The 23,640-nt window shown below is 34.0% G+C and overlaps 3 protein-coding genes across 3 annotated transcripts; 1 reads left to right on the top strand and 2 right to left on the bottom strand.

Moving 5' to 3' along the window:
* Positions 1-589: 589 nt before the first annotated feature.
* LOC108338863 (uncharacterized) lies at positions 590-4,281 on the bottom strand. Its single transcript, XM_017575912.2, has 7 exons — positions 4,011-4,281; positions 3,885-3,940; positions 2,884-3,800; positions 2,134-2,326; positions 1,836-2,021; positions 1,305-1,681; positions 590-1,127 (listed from the first exon to the last, which is right to left on the bottom strand). Exons 1-7 carry the CDS (start codon positions 4,166-4,168, stop codon positions 987-989), a joined length of 2,028 nt encoding a protein of 675 aa, XP_017431401.1. The 5' UTR covers positions 4,169-4,281; the 3' UTR covers positions 590-986.
* A 4,053-nt stretch (positions 4,282-8,334) lies between these two features.
* On the top strand, positions 8,335-15,081 carry LOC108340485 (isovaleryl-CoA dehydrogenase, mitochondrial). Its single transcript, XM_017577903.2, has 15 exons — positions 8,335-8,634; positions 9,361-9,444; positions 9,527-9,584; positions 9,931-10,055; positions 10,144-10,188; positions 10,404-10,452; positions 10,536-10,645; positions 12,502-12,578; positions 13,128-13,178; positions 13,273-13,337; positions 13,889-14,043; positions 14,145-14,185; positions 14,262-14,316; positions 14,643-14,699; positions 14,782-15,081. Exons 1-15 carry the CDS (start codon positions 8,521-8,523, stop codon positions 14,926-14,928), a joined length of 1,233 nt encoding a protein of 410 aa, XP_017433392.1. The 5' UTR covers positions 8,335-8,520; the 3' UTR covers positions 14,929-15,081.
* Positions 15,082-15,508: 427 nt separating this feature from the next.
* Positions 15,509-21,720, bottom strand: LOC108340585 (auxin response factor 4). Its single transcript, XM_017578067.2, has 12 exons — positions 20,632-21,720; positions 20,457-20,513; positions 20,049-20,234; positions 19,758-19,842; positions 19,427-19,517; positions 18,792-18,956; positions 18,504-18,623; positions 18,333-18,411; positions 17,660-17,822; positions 16,629-17,347; positions 16,350-16,540; positions 15,509-16,157 (listed from the first exon to the last, which is right to left on the bottom strand). The coding sequence occupies exons 1-12, from the start codon at positions 20,965-20,967 to the stop codon at positions 15,974-15,976; spliced, it is 2,376 nt and encodes a 791-aa protein (XP_017433556.1). The 5' UTR covers positions 20,968-21,720; the 3' UTR covers positions 15,509-15,973.
* Positions 21,721-23,640: the final 1,920 nt, after the last annotated feature.

Raw genomic sequence — 23,640 nt, 5'->3', positions numbered from 1 at the left:
TCTATTATAAATTACTAATACATTTCTATAAAAAAGTATAGTAATAAGGATAAGCTAAATTTTTTTCGTTAATGACATGTTTACAAATTTTATATAATTAATGTGAACTTAATTAAATTTGATTGTCATTTGCTTTATTGAAAAAGGGAGAAGAAAGATATCATTGAAAACTATTTTTTAAGCTGGTCTGGCTGATGCATGTCATGTTAGACACTGGAGTGGTTGTGGCTACCATTACATTGCTCATTTATTTCTTGTTATTTAATTATTGAAAGCAAGTATATTGAATTAATTTTAAATTAACTGGCTTTTTGGTACATGATTCAGCAACAGATAAATAAGGATAAGCTAATGAAAAAACGGTGAGACACAACTCCAGTCACTTTATCACGTCACATTAGCAAGATCAAAAGTCTCACGCATGATTTGAGTGTTGTGCGTGAAAATTAGAAACAATTGGATGTGACACCAGAATTGGAAAGCTTTTGCTTGTCAAGTACATGATGTAATTGTACAAAGTCATTACGTTTCTAAATATTTAAGAAATAATGGAAAAACAATCAACTTGTGTTAGTGTAAATAAACAAGGTTTAGATGATAAAAACATTTAATTGATCAATAACAAAAAAAAAACATGTTCTTGTGTGGTTGCCTTTTGTTTTAGTTTTATCAACCAGATCACATGTTTTCCCCCAAGGAATAACATTGAGTATTGAGCGAACTGCATTTGGGGAGGAATGGTATACAAAGAGACTGTTAATTTCTTTTTGACAGTGCAATATCCCAGATACAGTGAAATCAGCTGGTCATTGTAAAGGCATCTAGAATACAGAATGCAGCATAATGCGTTAACACTCGATCAGAAGGAATTCACCTCCACTGTGTTCTTTCCTGCAAAATCTGACTTCAAGAAATGCAATCTGTTGCAGGAGTTGAAATCAGCGTGCTGAATGTTGATAGAAGGGACTGGTTTGTCAATACAGGACTTAATCTTCGGATTCTGCTTCCATAACCGGGAGAATGCTTAAAGCTGAAGCGCCTAGATGCATGCCCCTGATAATACCTCCATAACCAACTTTAATCTTATGGCACAGAAGCAAAATGGAATCCCAAAGTGCGGTTCTTCCCTGACATAAAAAACCAGAGCTGTTAGCAAACCAATATAAAAATTAACAGTGCTGGTTCATAAGAGATCCATCGGAAAATCATGTTTAGTAGTTCACAATGTATAATACGTATTGAAAATAACAGTCGGGTAAAATAATAATAGTATAAAATAAGGCTCAACAGCAGGCATTACCGACCTGAAGAGAAAATTGCAGTTTCTTATCCCAGTACAATGCAAAAATTGGGGGACCCTGTTTTCCAACTGCCAGAATACATGCTCCAGGATGCAGTACAGAAGGGACAGTAGACACTACAGCAATGTATTTTTCTGGAAATCTTTCCTTAGGGGGAAGGACACCCAGGAATAATGGGTTTTTGCTAGACTGAGCTCCAGCATAAGACAAAGCATCCACATGTAACATCCACTTTGGATGTTCTAGGAAAGCACAGAACAGATACAACAGCAAGTGAGAATCAGAAGGTAGTTCAAGTGTCCACTTTTTATTCTTTTTATCATAAACCTCCCCACTTCCAAGATACTCATAATTCTTCAAACAGGTTCCTTCCGCAAGCTCTGAAAATTAAGACAAGGTAACTAAAGTTAGGTTATATTGGTGTATGCGGCCATAAAATCAATCTTAGACAAATGATGTTCTGCTTCAATTTATTCAGGAAATCTAACGAAGGCTACTCTCTAATAAAAGCAATATATCCATAATTCTGACTACCTCGGATCCTCTGCACAGTGTAATCAGCACGAACACTGCTTTGAGGAAGCAAACCTTTCACCCACTCTCCTTTAACCAAGGCTTGGAGCCTTTGGTGTTCGGTGATAGCATCCACACACTCCTGCATCATAGGAACTAAAGAAGCCTGCTGTGCGGACTGCAGTATATTAGATACAAACGACTTGGCTGTTTGCAAATATAAACCAGTAGAAATTTGTAAGAGCTCAGAAGCTATCAGCAAATATAATGAAATTTGGACCAAAAATCACATTCAATTGACAAATGTGAAGCAACATACATTTGGAAGAATCTATGGCCAGCACTAGTGTAGAATGTAATTGATGAAGAAGCCCATCTTCATTGAGAGACATCGTAGATTGCCAGTCTTGACTCTTGTCAATTGTTGGCAAAGTAGCAGAAGTAGACAGCATATCATTGCCCACTGGACTAATTGTGATAGAAATACCAAGTTTAGCAGCAGCTTGCATAACCTATGAATACGAAAATCTTAGACCCAGGGGAAATAAATTAATTTGGTTGATCTTCCAATCATGTTAGATGTCAGGGGCTTCTAGCATAAATTGACAAGAGCTTGTTTGTATACAAATTGCCAAAATGAGTTTTAAACTGTTTTTGCTTAGTTTCAATGGCTCATTCAAACATTATTTCATGCTCCTAACACTATGACAACTTAAATTTCAGAAAAATAAAAAACTTGTGGAATGTTCAACCTTTTTGTGCTAAATATTAATAACCATAATCCACATTAGTCAAATAATATACTTTATACTCCTTTTTCTTGGTAATAACATATCAAACCATGAGTAAAACACAATCAGGAAAGTAGATTGACCAAGAATTAATTCTCCAAAACCAGTTCTACACCATTTATTGGAACACACAAATGAGAGGTCCATAAACACTCCATGAATATTTTAGCTCAAACATACTTTGTCATTGAAAATTATTGTCACATATATTGATTTTCACAAACAACATTTTTCTGATTGTTTAACCATGATTTGAACACAAGAAGAATAAGTTGAACCTGAATGTGGCTAGTCTCAATCTTGTTAAGCAAAGGATTCAGCAGAACTGAAGAAAACCATTGCCTGAGTTGATCATGCCACTGTTCAATTTGAGGATAGATGCCAAGATGTTCAAAAGCTTGAACAGATTCTTCCATAGACATTGGTGAAGGAAACTCACCCTCACCTTTCTTGGGGGGAGTATTAAACTTTTGAGATCCAGGAGACATCCTCACAGGCCTCAATGGCATAAGTCTTGTAGTTCCAGAGGTATTAGATGAGCCAGTAACTGTATTAGGGCTCACTATCCCAAAACCAGGAACTGTAGGTGGTGGCGTAGACATCTTCCCCGCCGATTCATTGATCCTTTCATCCACTTCAGCTAGGAACTTCTCCAGCTTTTCCTCTGACGTTATCTTACTAGCAGAGGAGGCTCTCCTGTTAGACCAAGGACTGGAAACCACAGAATCCACTCCATTTGGACCCCTTGGCGGGGAAACCAAACCCGGTGCAAGATACAACGATGCTGATCCTGGAGACCTCGAGGGAGTACCAATGGAACGAACAGCAGCACCCCTGTTAGAATTTGAACCATCCACATCAATGCGAGATGAAGAACCTCGAGTGGGGCTGGGAATGGGCTGATGAAGAGGAACAAGCAAATCTGAAGAAGGAAATTGTGGTTTAGACTTGGGAAGCTTCTTGGCCGAATCAGGTTGTGCCAAATCAACCTTCGGCCTCACTCCTAAAAGCCCTTGTTGATGTTTGGTAAGCAAAATGTCAGTTTTATTAACATTGCTAGAATCAGACACAGGCTTAACTGGAACTACACCTCCAGCATACCTAGCCCTACGTAGAAACACAACTTTGAGGAGTGCAGAAACAGTTCCAATCAAGATAAAACCCACTAAAGCTTGTAGAGTCTTGGCAAGCCAATCTGAAGTTCAATAAATGGATCAAATATTACAAATTACCCTAATTAAAAAAATGCAATGAACAAAAATTAAAGTTAGGAACTTACAAGCTGTGAAAGGGGAAAAAGTTCTGAAGCTCAAAATGTCGATAAAGCCATTTTCCCTGCAATGTGTGAGTAGTGTTATAAAGAGTGAGTTGTTAATCGCGTGAAGAAGAAAGTGTGAGTGTGCACCTGAAGATGATAGCGAGAAAGGCGAATGCGGAAGCGGCGAAGAAGGAGAGGATGGAGAGGATGGTGAAATTGGAAGGTTGAAGACTGTTGGAAGTGAGAACCGCGGAAAAGGAAGGGTTTTGATAGACACTGAACTTTGATTTGGGCGCAGAAGCCATGGAAATTGGGAACCAACCTCGTTAGGGTTTTGGTTTGGGGTTTAAGCTTCACACTTCACACAAAGAATTGCAAATACAAACCCAGTTCTTCTTCTTCTTCCCTCGCTCCATTTCTTTTTGTTTAAAAAACTATATTTTAATAGTTTATGTCACATAATTATTGTTGTCTTTTCAATTTTGTTTTTATTATTTTTAAATTTCCCAATTTAATTATATATATATATATATATATATATATATATATATATATAGATACTCTAAGTCATTCTTGTATTTACACTAATAAAAATATGTATGCTTACTTTTTTTAATAATAACTAAAAATAATAAAATTATAATTATGAAAATAAATATAATTATTTTTTTATAATTTTATTATAAATAATTTTTATTTATTTTGTGGATAATTATTTAACTATAAATAATTATTTTAGTTTACCAAAATGATTGATTTAATTTTTAAAACATAATCAAATTGAAAAAAGAATTAAATTTAAGGAATGTCATTTAAAATAAAAATTTGACAAAATAAATATTTTAATTTAAATAAACACTTGTTTATTAAAATTTTAATTTAACCAATTATTATTTTATTTATTTTCTACAAAACTTTTATATATTCAAAAGAGATTTTCTTCTTCACTATACTAAGCTCTGACCAATAAGCATATGGTATTTGAATAAAATATCTTTATTTTATTAATATATTGGTTTCTAGTTACTTGTTTAAGAATATCCACATCTAGAGTCTTACATCAAACGAGATAAACTTGATGATAAGAGCTTTTCTTGCATTTTGCTAGGTGTTAGTAGTGAATCGAAAGGTTATTGTCTATTTCATCCTAAAACCAGGAGAACTGTGATTAATAAATATGTCTTGTTTGAAAAAGAAAAAAGTTGGAATTGTAGCACCAATTACAAAGAGCATATGAATCTGGTTTGATATGGGGTGATGACGAACCCTATAGTGATCATAGTGAGCAACAACATAGTGATGACAATGCTAGAAATGAACTAGCGGAAGACATGGAGCTTGAAAGTGATGATGAAATAAATGAAGTTCAAAAGGAGAGATAAACAACAACTAACTTGAATGGGAGATTTTGTTAGTAGTGTAGGTTTGAGTGAATAAAAAATGATTAAATGCTTACTTCGTCCTCATGTTAAGAAGTGAATTTCTGTTTAGTATCCGGTTTTAAAAATGAAGACACTGAGTCCCTATGTTATGAAAAGTGTATGAATAAGGTCCTATCTGTTAAGTTGACAGCAACGACGTTAAGTCCATGCTGATGTGGCCGTACTTTTTCTCTTCTCTGTTATGTTGTCCGGCTTTTTCTATCCCTTGTTCAGTTTTTTCTTTGATGATTTGTTGAACTTGTTCTTTCTCTGAGGACTTTATTCATATATTTTTCATAACATAGGAACCCGATGTCTTCATTTTTAAAACCGGGTACTAAATAGAAGTTCACCTCTTAACATGGGGACGAAGTAAGCATTTAAGCCAAAAAAAGAAGAAGAAGGAGCAGCCTACACGGTCCAAAATGTCACCAGTGATGACTCAGTTCTATTTGAAGAAGCAGTTCAACATGCAAAATGGAGGAAAACTATGGGCAATGAAATTCAATCAATTGAGAAGAATTAAACTTGAAAACTAATGGATCTATTAGCTAGAGTAAAGACAATGGGAGTCAAATGGATTTATAAAACTAAATTGAATGGTTTGGGGAAGTTGATAAAATGTAAAGAATGGTTTGTAGCTAATGATTCTTCACGACAATATGGAATTGATTTCTTTGAAGGATCTGCTCTTGTTGCATGCATGGACAATGTACGTTTGCTTGTGGCTCTTGCAACACGTAGAGGGTGGGACATCTTTCAACTAGATGTTAAATTTGCATTCTTGCATGGGGAATTGAATGAAGATGTGTATGTGGAACAACCAAAGGGATATGTGAAAAGGGGGAAGGAGTACAAGGTTTATAAGATACACAAAGCTCTATATGGTATAAAACAAACACAAAAGATTGATTTAGCTATATAGAAGCACACTTCATGAATGATGGCTTTTAAAAATGTCAAAGTGAAAAACCTTATTCATAAAATAAGGGTGCTAAACAAAATTTGTTAATTGTGAGCATCTATGTTAATGATCTCATTTATACATGAAATGATGTGAGCATGATGATTAATTTCAAGAAGTGTAAGACACAAGCTTTTGACATGACTAATTTAGGAAAGATGAAGTTTTTTCTTGGCATAAAAGTCTTACAAAAACTAGAAGGAACATTTTTATGTCAATTGAAATATGCAAATGATGTTATGAAAAGATTTTCAATGTTTGAGGACAAACCTGTGAAGAGCCTAATTGTCCTAGGGTGTAAGGTTAATAAAGATAATGACGATGTAATGATGGATGACATTCACTTCAAACAGATTGTAAGAAGCTTAACGTATTTAAGTGCTCCCCAACAAAATATCATGTTCAATGTGAGTCTAATTAGTAGATACATGTCCAAACCTACTAAGTTACATCTACAGGTGGCCAAAAGAATCCTACCGTATCTAAAAGGAATTTATAGTTATGGAATTTTTTACAAGAAAGGTGGGGAAGAAAATCTACTTGCATTTTATTGACTCTGACTATGTAGGAGGTGAGGATGACTCTAAAAGCACATTTAATTATGTTTTTTTTATTCAATTTAGGAGCAATGTCGTAGATGTCTAAAAAACAACCAATCGTGACTCTTTCGAGTACAAAACTAGAGTTTGTGGTTGTTGCTAGTGCATGTCAAGCAATATAGATGAGAAAATTTTTTAAATTTTAACTCTTTCTCAAACCAACACCCATATCATGTGTGATAATAGTTCAACTATTAAACTTACAAAAAATACAATTATGCATGGTAGAAGTAAACATATTAGAGTGCAATTTCATTTTCTAAGGAATCTTGTGAAAGATGAAGAAATTGAATTAAAGTATTATGGATCTTAGTAGTAAGTTATAAATTTAATAACTAAAGCCTTAAAATTTGAGGCCTTCCAAAGGCTCACAAAGAAAGTGAAAATGATTGATCTTAATGAAATAAACTAATTAGTTAGTTTAAAGGAGGAAATGAAATGTTTTTTTGTTGTTTTGATTCTGTTTTGAATAAATCATAGTCAATATGAATAATCTTATTTTCTAAGTTTAGTTTTTTATCACGATCGTTTTGTATTTTGTTTGGTTATAGTAAATTCTGCTTTAAAGCAATAAGCGCACAGTTTTGTATAATTTCTTTCCTATACAATTTCAGTAACTCTAATTTATCCATTCGTGAGTTCAAAAAGTTCAAATCTAGTTTGGTCGATATGGTCTGGTTTATCATAAGTTGATTATTTGGTAAACCAATCTAACTCAATTTATTTATTAGTGAGTTCAAAAAGATCAAACCTAGTTTAATCCATCATGAGTTAAACGGGTTGGTTCATTATTTTTTTTTAATCCCAATTTTTTTTCTAACTTAAATTTAAATAAATTTCAATTTAAATATAATATATTAAACTCTATATATAATCCCAATCAAATAAATATAATACAATCGAAATATATTTTTAAATGAAAATATTTATTATTTTTGTTTTTAATATAATTTAATATTTGAAATTTATGAGTTGATTAATCCAACACACCACCATGAATTTAACAAAGATGAGCAAATGGAACAAATTTATTTTTGACTTATATCAAAATTTGTAATTATTTTAATTCAATCAGCCTTAAACACGTGATAAACGGCTTAATTTTTATCTATTTTTGTATCATTCAATATCCACTTAGTTTTGAAATCATTTAGAAGCCAAAAATATATTATTATCTATATTGTTACTTAGATATGCTTATTTTGTGATTTGATCATTTTTAAGTTTGTTGTTTTATATACTTTTTACCATAAGAAATTTTAAGTTTTCATCAACTTGTCAAAATGGAGCGACGAACAGTAAAATTCTGTTTTTTTTTTCTTTGTATTTTTAAAATAACTTTGTTTTGATCTCATTTTTTTAAATTTTTTTCATGTTATTTAGAAGTTAATCTATCAATAAAAAATTGAAATTTTTTTGTCAATGAAGTACATGCCTTTCTGGGAAATGTTTGGTAACCAGATAAGCGTGAAGATGATCCACGGAGGCTACCATTTTCATCCTTATCTCAATCTTCTATAGTTTATTTATATTTATGGTAATGTTTTTCACTGAGCACTAAAAACAAATACATAAGCCATCTCTGTATACACCGTCGGCTGGTGGCAAGAACAGTTCATTGATCCATTTTCATTTTCATTTTCCAACTCTGACCCATCATTGTTGCTGCTACCATGCATAAGATCGTCACCGCGAGGTCCATTTTTTCTGCTGTTTTCAGAAACAAACCTCAGCCTCACTCTGCTGCCTTTTCCACATCCTTGCTCTTCGACGAAACTCAGATACAGGTTCTGGTTATTCAGTGTTTCTTTGAAAACTTAGTGAAAATGTTTGACCTTTTCATCTGGGTTTTCTTGAAAGCGATGTTAATTTCCATCTGGGTTGGCTTTATTACTCAGTCGAGGAAAATTGGACTCTTGATGTAACTTGTTGTATGATCAGTTACTTAAGAAAAATGAACTAGTTTTTAGTGGAAACAAATTCTTTTGAGGGAGGGGGGCATCTGTGTATCTTTCGTAGGAGAGACAATTCTTCTGGACACATGTTTGAGAACTGAATGTGGATGGCTCTGGCCCTGGCATCTGCTATTTTTCTGGGAATGAATGCCAGAAGTATCTATTTTATTTGCAAATTTTTCAAGTGGGTTGAAAATGTTGTGGAGCCTTACCCCCAACCCCTAGTTGCATCAAGTTGTTTTTACTAGCAACAAATTATTTGTTTTGGTTTTCCACGGAAGAAAGCTTATCATATGTTTGATACAATGCAAAGAATTTTTCCTTTAATGTTTCCTTTGTAATGGTGCGATAGCTTCCCAACGGGTAACCAAACACGGCATTATTCATTTGGTTTTGCGAAGTGGGTGGAAAATCTTGAGAATTTTTCTAAAAGTTGCTTTCTGTTTCAAAACATTTTAAAAAATGTTTGTATTGATTAAGATGATTTTGTGTACTAGCTTCTTAAAACTTAAAATATACCTGTTTATAATGATTGGAAGGTTTTATTGAATGATGCAGTTTAAAGAAAGTGTTTCTCAGTTTGCAACGGAAAATATTGCCCCTCATGCTTCAAAAATAGACCACACAAATTATTTCCCAAAGGTCTGTATGAGAATCTATTTATATCATGTCAGTGAACGCTATAATATTTTCAATGTTTTGATTGCATTTGATGTAATTTTAGGAGGTGAACTTATGGAAAAGCATGGGGGAATTCAATCTCCTTGGGATTACTGCTCCAGGTATTTCTTTTTCTCTCTCCATTGTTTCCATTTTCTGATGTGAAAATCTCCCTTTTCTGTTTTGCAAGCTGTTGGTGTTATCTGCTATCATTTGACGGTTGTTATTTTCCCTGTATATATACTGTGTGATACAATTGTGAAGATAATAAATTCTAACAAAGAACAATTCATTCTGATGGGCATAACTTCTGTATTGTTCTATGAACATAGTCACATGGACGAGGGGCTCATTTTTTATGTAGTTTTTCTTTGGGTGTTCTTAAATTTAGCTTAGTATACATGGAATCTTTACAATATGGTCATATCGCCAACAGACTTTTCCTGTTCTATTTCTGCTTATTTGCAGAGGAATATGGAGGGCTTGGTCTAGGTTACTTGTATCACTGTATAGCAATGGAAGAGATTAGCCGTGCTTCAGCGTCCGTTGGTCTTTCATATGGTGCTCATTCAAACTTGTGTGTCAATCAGCTGGTGATTGAAGAGAACTTAAGTCTTTTTCGTTATATGCTTTATGATCTTTCAATGCGTCTTCAGGATTGACACCTCCTGTTTTGTTCAGGTGAGAAATGGAAGTCCTGCTCAGAAAGAGAAATATTTACCGAAGGTTCTAGTTCTTTTCAATTTAATCTTATTTATTTTCAGTGGAACGTTTGCTGCCTTGCCATCTTACTGATGATGTGTGAAGGATTGACTTTGTCAGTCAAAATGCTCATAGCTTTCAACCCATTTCTTGTGCTAAATAGTATTCTTTCTCAACTTTTCTGCGTCTATTTTTCTATCTATTTAAAGACTAAACTGTTTTTCTCTCCAAATTCGAAGCTTATTTCTGGGGATCACGTGGGAGCTTTGGCAATGAGTGAGCCCAATTGTAAGATATGTGAACTTGAACAATAATCTCTTTCAATTTTAGATTCTCCAAGGACTTCGCAAAGTGAATGATTTTTCCTGCAGCTGGGTCCGATGTTGTCAGCATGAAATGCAAGGCTGATCGTGTAGATGGGGGCTATGTACTTAATGGGAACAAGATGTGGTGTACTAACGGGCCAGTTGCTCAAACTTTAGTATGAATTTTTAAAATTCAATTCATTTTCCTATGCTCTTTGAATTGTGACCTTGTTTGTGTTTAATTTTGACTTTGGAAAAGAAATAGGTCAGTGTTTCTTTAATTTGTCATTTCAATGGACTATTTTTCCATGTGACAGCATATCATTATCATGATTTGAGGACCTGACTGCAAAATAATAGTCAAACACCCAATATGCCCTGTGTTTTCAATTCACCATTAGGTAACGTCAGCTACATGAAACACACAATGTCATAGGGCTTGTCCAAAACCAAATTCTCTAGTATACTATTCATCACGTGTTTCTTTTTAATAATTTCTTTCAATGTCTTTCTTAGTTCCCTCTACCCTTTTTCATAGGGTCAAAAGCAATGCAATCTAAACCTCACTTGTGCCACCAATGACCTTCTCTGGACATAATCAAACCACTTAAACTGATTTTCTATCATCTTCTCCTCAATAAGTGCCATTTCAATATCTCCTTTTATGCAATACTATATTATGTCCTTTCTTGTGTGGCCACACGTCCATCTTAACATTATAATTTCTGCCCCTCCTATTTTTCTATAATGTTGTCCTTTTTAAAATCTTTCCTTCAGTACCATAGAGTTAGTTGGTTGAGTAATGGTTTGATCAAACTTCCTTCTGAGCTTGACAAGTATTGTGAGTTGTGATCACAAATAATCCTTGGCACTCTTTCATTTTAACTTTCAAACATGAATCGTGTGTGACATATTAATTAATTTTCCCATCATGTTAGTAGTATTAATCCAATAAACTTCAAAAAATCTTGCGTTACGTTTTTCTATACATTTTACCAAAAAATCATTTCTGTCATATTTGTAGTGCATGTATCTCTCGTATATTTGTAACACATGTAATTTTTTCTATTTTTAGTGAGCACATTTGAGACTAGATTAAACAAGTAATAGTTCAAAGCTGAACCCTAATGTAAATCATCCTTAATTTCATTGTGTCCAAATATTCTCATACTGCTAATTACCCCCATCTGATAGACAGAAGCAAATACGACATGTTGACAATAACACATGATTGCAGGTTTATTGTAGGAGAATGTTTAAAAACAATAACTAAGAATACAACTGTAAGGTAGTTTGTACCGCTTAGTGCTTGGTAGCTGTTAGGACCTCTTTTTATTGGAAGTTTAGGGGGAAAGGGGGGCAGTTTTTCAGAAAATTGAGTTTTGTATCTTTTGTTGTATGATTGGTGAAATCAGAGAAGTTCAGATTTACTTTTCTTTGTTTTTTTTAAAATAGTGTTGATTCCTAACACCATCACACTTGCTTGTCTAGCCTGGATATAATCCAAACACCTTTTTTTCCAAAAGGTTGGCAACACTTTCTTTTGCACTAGATAATATGGTTCTAGTAATTTGACAAAATTAATTGAAAATTCTTTTTCTTTGCTTTGGTTCCATCAACCCCATAGAAGATAAATAGATTCTATTATAATCTTCTTTGCATAAGTCCAGATTGATTCTCTTGAATCCCATTCTATTTTCTTAATTCATACTCAATCACTTCTTCCCTTACTACAAAAATGTTCGGAAGACCTTATTACACTATGAATGTATCAAAAAGTAAGAAAGAAAATGCGAAACTAGTATGTTATCATAAGGCTTGGATTCCAAGTACACCATGGAACTTATATTTAACGTGGATGACATTTTCTATTTATTCACTGGTCTAAAAATATCAATTTTTGTGTTTCTGATTAGTTTCTTTACCTTATATATGAAGAAAAATTGATTGTGTTATAAAACTAGATCTTAATATAATTCAGACACATGCTGAAAATGTATAGCACATATTTGATTGTGTTTAATTGAACCAGGTTGTCTATGCTAAAACAGACGTAACTGCTGGGTCAAAAGGCATTACTGCATTCATTATTGAGAAGGGAATGTCTGGGTAATTGCTCTAAACCTTGACAACTAGTTATAAAATATTTAGTGGACAAACCTCTGTATTTGAACTTCGTTAATTCATAGGCAATATGACTGCATGTTTTGGCCAATCAAACGATAATGTGACATGATTTTAAGCTATGATTTCACCTTTTGACAAGTGATGCTTTTCAAACTAATGGCTTTTAAATTATACCTTAAACCAAGTTTCTCTCTTGTACATTCAACACTAGACTCGTTTAGTGGGACTTGCCATGTGCTGTAGATTTTAATGCTAATAAAAAGTATCCGATCCTTTTAGCATCAGATAGTTCAAATTTGATTCCCAAGTGACTCTACAGCATGCAAAATTCCTTTTCTGAAATGATGCAGAAAGAAAAAGTGTCATGAATCTTGTGACCACTCATAAATAACGTGCAAGCAATATGTATAAGAAGACAGCAAGTCTCATATGGTTGAAATGATCAGGCCTCCCTTTAATGGTAGATCATTTGATTAGTGTGGAAAGTCAAATGATTGAGAAAAATCTAACATTGTTTCTGTTTGACTACAGATTCAGTACTGCCCAGAAATTGGACAAACTTGGGATGCGAGGAAGTGATACGTATGTATGCATGTCTTGTGGGAAATTTCATCTGTATATTCCATTCCTAATCTTTTCCCTTACTTTTACTGATAAAATGAGATTCTGGGGGCAGATGTGAGCTTGTCTTTGAGAATTGCTTTGTTCCTGAAGAAAATGTTCTTGGGAAAGAGGGGAAAGGTATTGCTATTGAAATCTATATTATTTTTAAAGTGAAATAATTTTTATGTTGCCCAAGCAGACTTGTTTGGGTAGACTAAAGAAAAAGATGTTGATTTTAAGCTATCATTTTTCTGAGGAAAAAGTTATTTTGCATTTGAACTCAATCTTTAAAAGTACCCATTAAAAACCTCTAATATTGAAAATCACTTGTACTTCTACTTGCAGAAGCTGAGGATCACTACCTTCTATAATAAGCATTAATTCATATTATGACACTGGTTTATCACGTCAACCTTTATCTTTTCATTACCAGTAATATAAAGAAACAATGAAAAAGCATTTTTCTTATTTTCTTATCTTTGTTAATTCCGAACCAGAATTGATTTTTAGTGCCACCATTTTCCAAGTACACTTGACTCATAAATTTGTGTAATTTAAAAGAATCTCTTCAAAGTAAAGCCATTTGTTTTCCCTTCTCTATTTACAATGTTAGTACTGTTAGAAAGACAAACATTTTGTTATTTGTTGACTGTCAAGTGTCAGCCATTACCACTTATTCTGTTTTTCAGGAGTATATGTCATGATGTCTGGGTTGGATCTGGAGAGACTTGTTTTGGCAGCTGGTCCTCTGGGTATTATGCAGGCATGTCTTGATGTTGTTCTTCCTTATGTTCGACAAAGAGAGCAGTTTGGTCGTCCCATCGGGGAGTTTCAGTTTATACAGGTTTCTTATGAACAACATATTTTTTGCAATTATCCTGCACATGGATTTTCTAAATACATGAATCTTAGATAATCACTTTATTGATTGAACTTTGGTTACAGGGAAAAGTTGCTGACATGTATACTGCATTACAGTCCTCAAGGTAAAAAATTCCAACGTCATGGTGTTCTTTTCACTAAATAAGTTTGTATAGCCGTAGATAACATTCTTCATTTCAGGTCTTATGTGTATTCTGTAGCTCGAGAATGTGACAATGGAAAGGTTGACCCAAAGGTGCATCCACATGTTAAATTAGTTCTATTAAGCTTCATCAATGTGTGTGTGTGTTTTTTTTTTCTGTTTATGGAACTACATCCATATTTTTCCATATATTTCAAGAAAGGTATAACACTAAATGTTCTGAGAAATATTTAGGTGTTTGATTCTCCTCCTTGGATAAGCACCAACACAATTAGGAAACCTACCTCATTAAAAGCTAACTATTAATGGGGAGAGGGAGAACCAAGAGATTAAATATTTCTCTAAACATTTCATATTACTCCATCATATCCAAATCATTACCAATTTCTCACCATGGTTGTTTGCCTGTTCATCATCAGGATTGTGCTGGAGCCATACTTTGTGCTGCTGAAAGAGCAACCCAGGTTGCTTTGCAGGTAAATAAGTTGTTTGTATCAGTTATAGTTGCTTGTGTGTTCTTTTATCATTTTTCAGTGCTTACCCCCACCAAATGTGCAGGCTATACAGTGTTTAGGTGGGAATGGGTACGTGAATGAGTATCCTACTGGTCGTTTCCTGAGAGATGCCAAACTCTACGAAATTGGAGCAGGAACTAGTGAGATCAGAAGAATGATTATTGGACGTGAGCTCTTCAAGGAGCAATAACATGCCACTATGCCTTGCACCTTACACGATTCTAATCTTTTGGATCTTGAATAGTGCTGATGTGGATGAAACTAATGAATGTTTCATTCATCAAACAAGAATTATAATAACGAGAAATGATCATTGGTCCAAGGAATAAATTTTTCCATGTTATATTTTTGTGTTCCTTGAAGATCTTCACAACGATGTTACTAAGTATTTCATGTGATGTTGTCAAATTACAATATTCAGACAAGAGAACCAACGATTCACGCTTTACAACTTGATTTTGCTATCTTAATAATTATTATTGAGTATACCAAGCCATTTGCTATCAAAATTTTAAATATTTGGTCTTGTTGCCTAACACTTACTAGTAATGTGACTAAATTAAGTTAAGATCAAAAGTCTAACATTCCTTGAAGAACAATGGTAAAAAATTAGATGGATATTGTGTCTCGCACTTACTACTCGTGACTAAACTAAATTTAAAACCAGAATTCTAATGTTCCCTGGAAAATAATGCTAAAATGCTAAGACAATGGTAAGCTAAAAAAATAAACAGGTCTAACATTCTTAATTTGATGCCTGCAGTAATGTGTTTGATATTGAATAACGTGGTTTTTATTGCGTAATTTCTTCATGTACTTCACATGAAATATTCTATTAATTGATGCATATCTAGAGTGTCTTTTCAAGCTTTTACCAAATTATGTTTTGCAATGTTCTACGGCCACGTTTTGGGATCTTCAAACCCGAATCACACGTCAAAGAGGGTTCCCAACGGTGTACGCAACTATGGTGGAAGATTTGGAAACCATCACCATCACCATTATTCCAGAGTACGTAACTCAAGCCATAATGGCTTATTTTATGATGCAAGACTGGCCCTTATTTAGATACTTCAGTGCACTTAATTGTCAGTCTTTCTAGCGCTGACCATGCAATTTTTGCTGGGCCTACAAGCTCAAAGGGTAGTAACCAAAGACATCATAAAAACATATGTAGATTAATCTTGTACAGAGACAGGACCAGCATAATAAATGTCTAAAGACAACCCTGAAACTTAGACTCTAACTGCTGTTGGAGAATAATCTGGCTGACCCACAGAGGAAGACTTCGAAGCCTCCGTAATGATTGGTGCCTCTTCCAAACAGCTATGAGTGTCATCACTGATGATCCCAATTGTCATTTTTTCCACCTCTTCTTGGGTATATATATGGATCTTGGACACCACATCACAAAACTCACTGCAGCCATAGGAAAATGAGAATTATTTTATGATCTGACAATAGATAGCTTACATAGAATAGAGTACAAGTGACATCATGTTTTAAGTACATATTGAAACAGGTGATGTGATCATTGATAACTGATTAAAAGGTGGAAAAAAGCAGCATTCTTTAAAGTGTTGTTTTGAGTCCTGGAAGAAGAATACTCACTGCCAAGGGTCATCCCCCACAACCATTATGTCATTCTCACTATCAGTGTAGAGGATCCTCCATCCGTTGTTAGGATCTTTTAGAAGGCCTTCCATGCCAAATAGTCTCTCTAGTTCAATCAGCAGATCATTGTAGCTGCTCAGTCTTGAAAGATCAATAGCTCTTCCAACTAAGCTGCCTTGCTTGTGAACCTTCATTTAGTGTATGTTATATACGTGGGTAAAACTTGAGACAGAAAAAGGCATATCATAACATAATTTTGTTATCATCATCCCTCACCTTTGTGCAGCTCCTTTTAGCAGAGTTCTGTAAATTTTGGGCAGTGGTTTCCCCAGATAAAGAAAACCCGAATAGTTTGCAGGCATTTACTTTTCCCTGGACGTTATTGTCATTAGGAACCCCCATATTTGCAGCCCCTAATGCAGCAGCAGCAGAAAGATTGTCCTGCAGCTTATGCTCATTTGGGAGTTCTGGTTGTCCAACTTCATTTACAATGATCCCTGCCTGAGTGGATGGTTTATTAAATGGGACATTTTCTCTTTGGAAAGTGGTGGATTTTGAGCAAAACAAACTAGGTTGAACAGCTTGGTGAATGTCCCCATAAGGGAACAATGTAGGTTGAAAGTTGGGTTTGGTTGCCTGGTGGAGGTTGAAACCCAGATTGGGCATTCCCCAGGTACCAAGATTCAAATCAATCTTTCCTGTCAGGGATTTCAATGGACATATTTCTTGACCTTGCAAGACCCTCGGAAACCTGTTAGTTTCCACAAAGCCTGCATAACTGAAAGGGTGAACACTACTAATCTCAGAAGAGGTAGCCTTTCTTACTTCAGCTGATCCAAGATTTGGATGACTAGGAGAACTCATCTCAAAACCTAGTGGCTTGGTTACCGTGTCACATCCGTAGTAGAGTGACACAAAACCAGCATTTTCTTGACCTTGCAAGACCTTGGGTGATCTTACAGACTCCTCAAAACCCACCAACCCACTGCCTCGTGCTGCAAAATGAAACAAAGAGAATGATTAAGATAGGATACATCACGTTAACAACCAACAAGCATTTCAGCCTTAGTCTTGTTCGGATAAGTTTTTCTATAAATACTTGTAGGTAAAGAAAATGGAAAAGTGAAAAAAACCAACAACTTATGCACTTAACCTTTGTAAAAGCTTTTTTTCATTTAACTTTTTCTGTAAAAGCTAATGAAAAAAACTCAATGCATTTTATTTCTTATGTTCTTTTCCTATGAATACTCTTATAGAGAAGTTTATCCAAGCAAAATCATATTATAATTTAGTGTTAGGACTAATACCAGTGATGAGTTGACTAGGTGAGGCAACCTGTAGACCTGTCCGCAGTTTCTTCAGTCTTGGGGAAGACTGAATGCTCAAAGGGGGCAGAGGAGCAGAAGGATCAATCTCCCATGGAGATACTCGATCTTGATGATTAGTCTCAATATCCTCATCCCATCTGACCTGTTGAATGTCACAGCAACTTTACATTAATGAGATTTTCATGTGTTCCTTCACTCAGTTAATTTATCTTAGCTTTGTCAGTGGTTTGTTAATAAACCTTCATAATAATTAGATGTGATGATATGTAAAACAGTTTAAGAGTTAGACACCAAAATTGTGCAGGCAAACAGTATGTAGAAATGTTGGGGAAATAGGATCAGATTTCTCTGAGATTCACAAAGTGGCTTCACAATAATTAATTTTGATGTTAAGAATACTTAAAAGCTCACTGATAGTATAAACTTTTATTTTATTAAAATTATCCATCACAAACATGTACTTAATATTTCTTATCCTTGGTTCCTCACTGAAAACCTGCAAACTGCAATATGAAGAGATATAACCTACACTTTAAGTGCCTCGTTAATGAAAAAAAAATACGGTTATTAGAACATATGCTCATTGCAAAGTTGGGAAAACATATGAAAACAAAAGGGTGCAACATAGTAATGAAGCAAAATCGAAATGTACCATCAAGCACCTCCATTTTGATTTTGGCCATCTGTAAGGATCCAAATCACTAGTTGCAATCATTGTGCCACTATTACACCTGAAAGATAGGAAGTTGATATGTCACACGAAAAAATCATTTTGAAGGAAGACATGGGACTAAATATTTATAATTATGTTGTTGTAGTTCACCTTCTTTCTTGAGATTCATCCATTTCGAGTCTCATTTTGAATCTTGCTCCAATGCTCACTGGATTCTTGATGCTTTTGACATATCTTTGATATGGAACAACAAAGTCTGCATGACTTTCCCTGTATTATGTTAAATTCAAACACATAAATTTATTGCCAGAGTCACAGACCAATCAAGAGTTAGCATTATTAGAGTGTTTCATAATCAAAATCTAAGGAAAAAATACTTGCAGTGAAAACTTCATACATCTTACAAAGCAATAAGACATGATCAATCAGTATTAGTACCTTGGACTGTAGAAAACATGAAACTTGCTTTTGGTGGATACTGCATTTGCCACGGAAGAAAGGACATTCGGGTAGCAGTTCTGGCTACCAATAACTGATTCAGGAAGATCATTTCTAGGTCGAACAGCTCTTCTGATTCCCAATCTCAGTTCACCATTTTCACCTCTACAAAATCATTCATAATCACTAGCCAGTGAGGAAAATGACAGATAGACTCTTCTTTCTCTAAAACTGGATGGTTAGAACTTAGAACATTTAGTAAGATTTAAAGGGTTTTCAAAAATTATTATTATCATTCATTTTTCATGTTTTCAAAGTTTGGTAAGACTTTAGATTCATGATTCTCATGAACAAAGGCCATCAGTTTTGGCACTACACAGTACCATGGAGGTCCCCCATATAAGTAATGCGCATATTACAAAACTACCCATTAATTATTCAATTAAAAAAGAAAATAAAATCCATACTTTGTTTGGCATTTGATGATTACTTTCTACTAAATTATTGGAGGACCATTATTAATAATTAATAATTGAAGGTGAGACTTTTAGGTGCAGCAAGAGATTTTAAGCCACAACACACATACTGCTTTAAGAATAGCTAAACTTTCTCAGTACACATGATGATAGATATACCTTAAAAAGAGCACTGCATCACCAGAAACAAGATTCTTTTGGCTAACAAAAATACTCCAACCAGTAGTGAGTAGATGCCGCCTTGGCTGACCTGACATATTACCACATCGATTTTTTGTACCAATTAGTGTCTGTTTGGTTTAGATCTAAGTATTTTGAACAGTTGAGCATGATTTAGATGTATGTCCAAGTTAATTTAGCCACAAACTTTATATGGAAGTGCTCTACAGTGTCATAAATTGATTCTCAATGTAAATCAAATGTGGCCTCATTAGTCAATATATGAAGTCACATACTCACCCCCCACCCCTAGTTTTTCAAATTCCATTACCTCGGTAAATGTGACGAAACTTCCACTCCACACCATGCAGGTCTTTGGCAACGAGCTCTTGTGAAGGCCTCTGCTGCTTATAATCCTGTAAAAGAATAGTTCACCACCTTAATCAAAGATATACAATCAAATCTATACACTCTAATAAAATCTTTCTTATCTAAATTTTGCAACAGTTGAGATGCTTAAAAAGTTTATTTTAAGTTATGTAAGAAGTTTTATTTATTTCACTTTTCATTTTCTTTTTTGTAAGTGCTAATGCTTAATATTATCATGTGAAAGATGCCATACCAAAGGAGGAAAACAGTCTTCCGCAGCTCTACGAGGAACAGAAAAGCCCCCATGTGTGCTGGTATCCGAGGCAGTTAGTGTTTTGCAAAACATGTGAGGGGTTGATTTAGTTGGTGATCTTTCATCTCCCTCCTCTTCTGCTCCAAATTCCTCAAGTTCTTTGCCCTCTGAATTCATCCCTTCCAACTGAAAAGAATCCAGTGTATTCAGAACTACTTGATGTGAAGCAGCAAAGGAAAAGTTGGTGCATCTTCTAACATTTTAAGCTCAGAGACAAATATCCCTTATCCTAATTAAGCAATGAAAGAACCTAAAAAATTTACTAGTTCCCCCTGAAGAAGAACCAAATTTCAACCCTTATAAGTTAGAAACACACCAAAACATAAACAACTTCAAATGAAAACCAACCTCCGGCTGAGGAAGCAAAGTAACCTGTGTATAAACCTCATCATTCTCCTTGTTGGCCTGTTCCGGGAAGTGACAGTTTAGCAAAACAAAATGAACAATAGAGGCAATGCAAGGGAAATGGCAACATGTCGAAATGAAATTCAGTAAACCCAAGTGAATCTAATTCAGCACTCACAAGTAGCTGGACATTGACAACCCTGCAAAAGATCTGTGGCTGAAGATCATAAGAGGGAATCTCCATTGGTGTGAAAGGAGAGAAAGAGGCAACCTGTTCTAAGTGACCTTGTGGAAAATAGACCACCACATTTCCTTTCTTGGGAAGAGAAGTGAGGGGGCCAGCACAAGCATGCCAAAGTTCAAGGTAAGAAGAGGACACACGAGCCGAAGAGGAACTGGAAGATGAAGAAGTGGAAGAGGACCAGCAACTGACACCAGCATCTTTCTCACGTTCCCTATCACCGAATGCATTCTTCTCAACCTCAGTCACTTCATGGTTCAGATCAAATTCCATGAACACCTGGTGGTGTAGGCTCTTGAGAGACTCAAATGGAAGCCAGAAGTAGAAACAAGCAACAACCAAAACACCCCACCAGAAAATTCACAGCTTCAAGGGAGGGAAAGAGTATGTCACCAAGTGGAATTGAGAAAAGGAAACCCCAGAAAGTGGAAAGCATAAATAGCACGGAAAGGAGGTTAATTTATGAGAAAGAAATCATATTTGGAGGGGGCACCACAGTGTTAATAAATCAAGGGGAGAGTGGAAGTGGATGAACAGAAAAGAACAAGAAAGTCATGTTGAGAAGGCTACCCAGACAGGATTTAAAGATAAGAAAAGAAGGACGAGAGTAGAAAGAGAGAAGAATATTAAATAATAACAAGAAATTCAACGTATGATTCCACCCCCATTTGCAGGTACTGAGAAGGGGGAGCAGAAGGAGCAGACATAGACAATTGCATAGGAAGCACATAAACAAAAGGCAAGAAAAGCCAATGTGGTAGTGGCTTTTGGATTTAGACTGTTAAGAATCATAGAGATAGAGTGAGAAAGGGAAGGATAGAGAGAGATAGAGAGAGATAGAGAGAGATAGAGAGAGAGATAGAGAGAGAGAGATAGAGAGAGAGAGAGATAGAGAGAGAGAGAGAGAGAGAAAGAGAGAGAGATTGTGTATGTGTGTGTTGGGTGGGGGGACAGGCTTAAGACAGTACAGAACCCACACTCCCCCACACACACTCCCCTTTGCTTTGCCTTAGCTTTTCTTCATTTTTTATCCTCTTTATTCATAATTCTTTCACTGTGCTTGTGGGGATCATTGATTCAGGCCCTCACCCTAGACAACATAAGTTAATGTACAAGATAAATAAACAAACAATCATTAACAAGGTTTCTTTCTCTCTCTCACTCTCTTTTTATCTCCAAAAAGAGACAATTCCAAGAAAAACACAATCTGACAACTCAACACACAATATAGGTTAATGAGTTTCAAGGTATATCATGATTAACTGTAACAGTAACAGAAATACCAAGGTAAATATACTCACTATTAGGTGTATATAAAATATGCATTAATCGGTTAGTAATGGTTTTTCAGTTGATTTGATATGATTTGGAGGCCTGTAACACGAATATCCGACAAATAGAGGTATAGCTACAGGGTTTCATTAATAAAAGGAAAGTGAGAGGGTTTCTGTCTCTCTATGGAACTGTGAAAAATGTACTGTAGACTTGGATTAGTTGTCAAAGTACTCACAACCTTTTTTTCCACTAGCCATTGCACTACTTTACAACACATCTCAGTTCTTCACTCTACTCACAAACCCACAGACAAAAACCTTAACTCATCACTGCCTCTTTATAATTCTACAACCACCTCTGTAATCTATCTCTTTCAACCAAACCTAAAAATCAGATTAAATAAAATTGGAGAAATTGTTATTTACTTTTAGATTCTTTTAGTTTTATGTTTTCTCTGATTTTGAAATTAACCTTCTTTCTTCTGTCGATTGTTTCCTCTGGTTTTGCTTTCTCTCATTGTTTTCAGACATGTCTATTTTCTAGTAATTTAAAACAAAGAAAAGGACAATCCTTTTAAGAAAAGATGCACTTTTTGAAAAAATTTAAATCTTAATTTATTATATTTTAAAAAGAATAAAATATTTTTTTATGAACTATTAATAAAAAATACTTATTATTTATTACTCAATACTAAAAAAGTTATTAATTAAAATAGGCTAAAACTCTTTCTTTTCCTCTAATTTTTTAAAAATTTAAATTATATTTTTAATATTTTATTTGGTTCAATTTAGTCTTTTAATTTTTTTAAATAATTTAATTTGATTTTTTTGGATTTATATTAAATTTTCGTTAAAATTTATATATCAAACTATTTTATCTTAAAAGTCTATATGTTTAAATTAATTTTATTTTTTAAGTGAAGTGATTTAATGTAAAAATTTTAATAAAAAATTAATATTAATATAACATAAAAAATACTTAATTAGATATTTTTAAAAACTAAAAAACTTTAATTAAATTAAGTAAAAATTATATATTAAATTAAATTTTTTATAAGAATTAGAAGAAAAAAATTAGCCTTTAAAATAAGTAAAGACGCACCCAACAATAATAGCGAAATATATTATCCCATTTCTGAACTAATTTCTGTCCACAAATATTATAATATGTTTAAAAAAATTTAGACAATCTTAGAAATTTAAAAATGTGCTTCAAAATTAAAAATTTTGAGTAGTGTTAATGAAAAACGTTTTCTCTTGGCTGTTTTTTTTTTCTTGTGTCTAACTTGTTCAATGTTTAGACTAGAAAATAACTATACTTAGATTATTTATTTATTAGGTACTATTACAACTAAATGTTAAGTTTTTATGTAATTAAGTATAACTTATGATCAGAGAAAAATAAACCGCTATTTTCGAGTGGTTATTTTTAAAGGAATTTAAAGAAAAAGCATTAAACATAATCAGACAACTTAAAAAGATTTAAATTTCATTAAAATTACAAAGGCTCAAAATAATTTGACTCCTTTAAGAAATTATTTACATGCTTTATACCATAAATTTATAGTTAAAAAAATAGTTTTTAGGTTCATTTATTTATTCATGTCCAAAAACATTAGTTAGATTTCAAAAGTACAAAATTAAATTTTAATTCTATTGTTGAACTTTTTTT

Source organism: Vigna angularis, chromosome 5 (genome assembly GCF_016808095.1).
Source record: "Vigna angularis cultivar LongXiaoDou No.4 chromosome 5, ASM1680809v1, whole genome shotgun sequence".
Lineage (NCBI taxonomy): Eukaryota > Viridiplantae > Streptophyta > Magnoliopsida > Fabales > Fabaceae > Vigna > Vigna angularis.
The sequence above is the reverse complement of the archived record's forward strand: the minus strand, read 5'-3'. Positions and strand labels throughout refer to the sequence as shown.

Excerpts from the sequence above, each read along its gene's own strand:
- LOC108338863 (XM_017575912.2), bottom strand. The coding sequence starts at position 4,168 with ATGGCTTCTGCGCCCAAATCAAAGTTCAGTGTCTATCAAAACCCTTCC. Across the intron at positions 3,941-4,010 it reads TTTCTCGCTATCATCTTCAG|GGAAAATGGCTTTATCGACA; the intron begins GTGCACACTCAC and ends CACACATTGCAG. Across the intron at positions 2,327-2,883 it reads TTGAGACTAGCCACATTCAG|GTTATGCAAGCTGCTGCTAA; the intron begins GTTCAACTTATT and ends TCGTATTCATAG.
- LOC108340485 (XM_017577903.2), top strand. The coding sequence starts at position 8,521 with ATGCATAAGATCGTCACCGCGAGGTCCATTTTTTCTGCTGTTTTCAGA. Across the intron at positions 8,635-9,360 it reads TCGACGAAACTCAGATACAG|TTTAAAGAAAGTGTTTCTCA; the intron begins GTTCTGGTTATT and ends TGAATGATGCAG. Across the intron at positions 14,700-14,781 it reads CAACCCAGGTTGCTTTGCAG|GCTATACAGTGTTTAGGTGG; the intron begins GTAAATAAGTTG and ends CCAAATGTGCAG.
- LOC108340585 (XM_017578067.2), bottom strand. The coding sequence starts at position 20,967 with ATGGAATTTGATCTGAACCATGAAGTGACTGAGGTTGAGAAGAATGCA. Across the intron at positions 19,843-20,048 it reads AAGACTGTTTTCCTCCTTTG|GATTATAAGCAGCAGAGGCC; the intron begins GTATGGCATCTT and ends ATTCTTTTACAG. Across the intron at positions 18,412-18,503 it reads GATGAATCTCAAGAAAGAAG|GTGTAATAGTGGCACAATGA; the intron begins GTGAACTACAAC and ends CCTATCTTTCAG.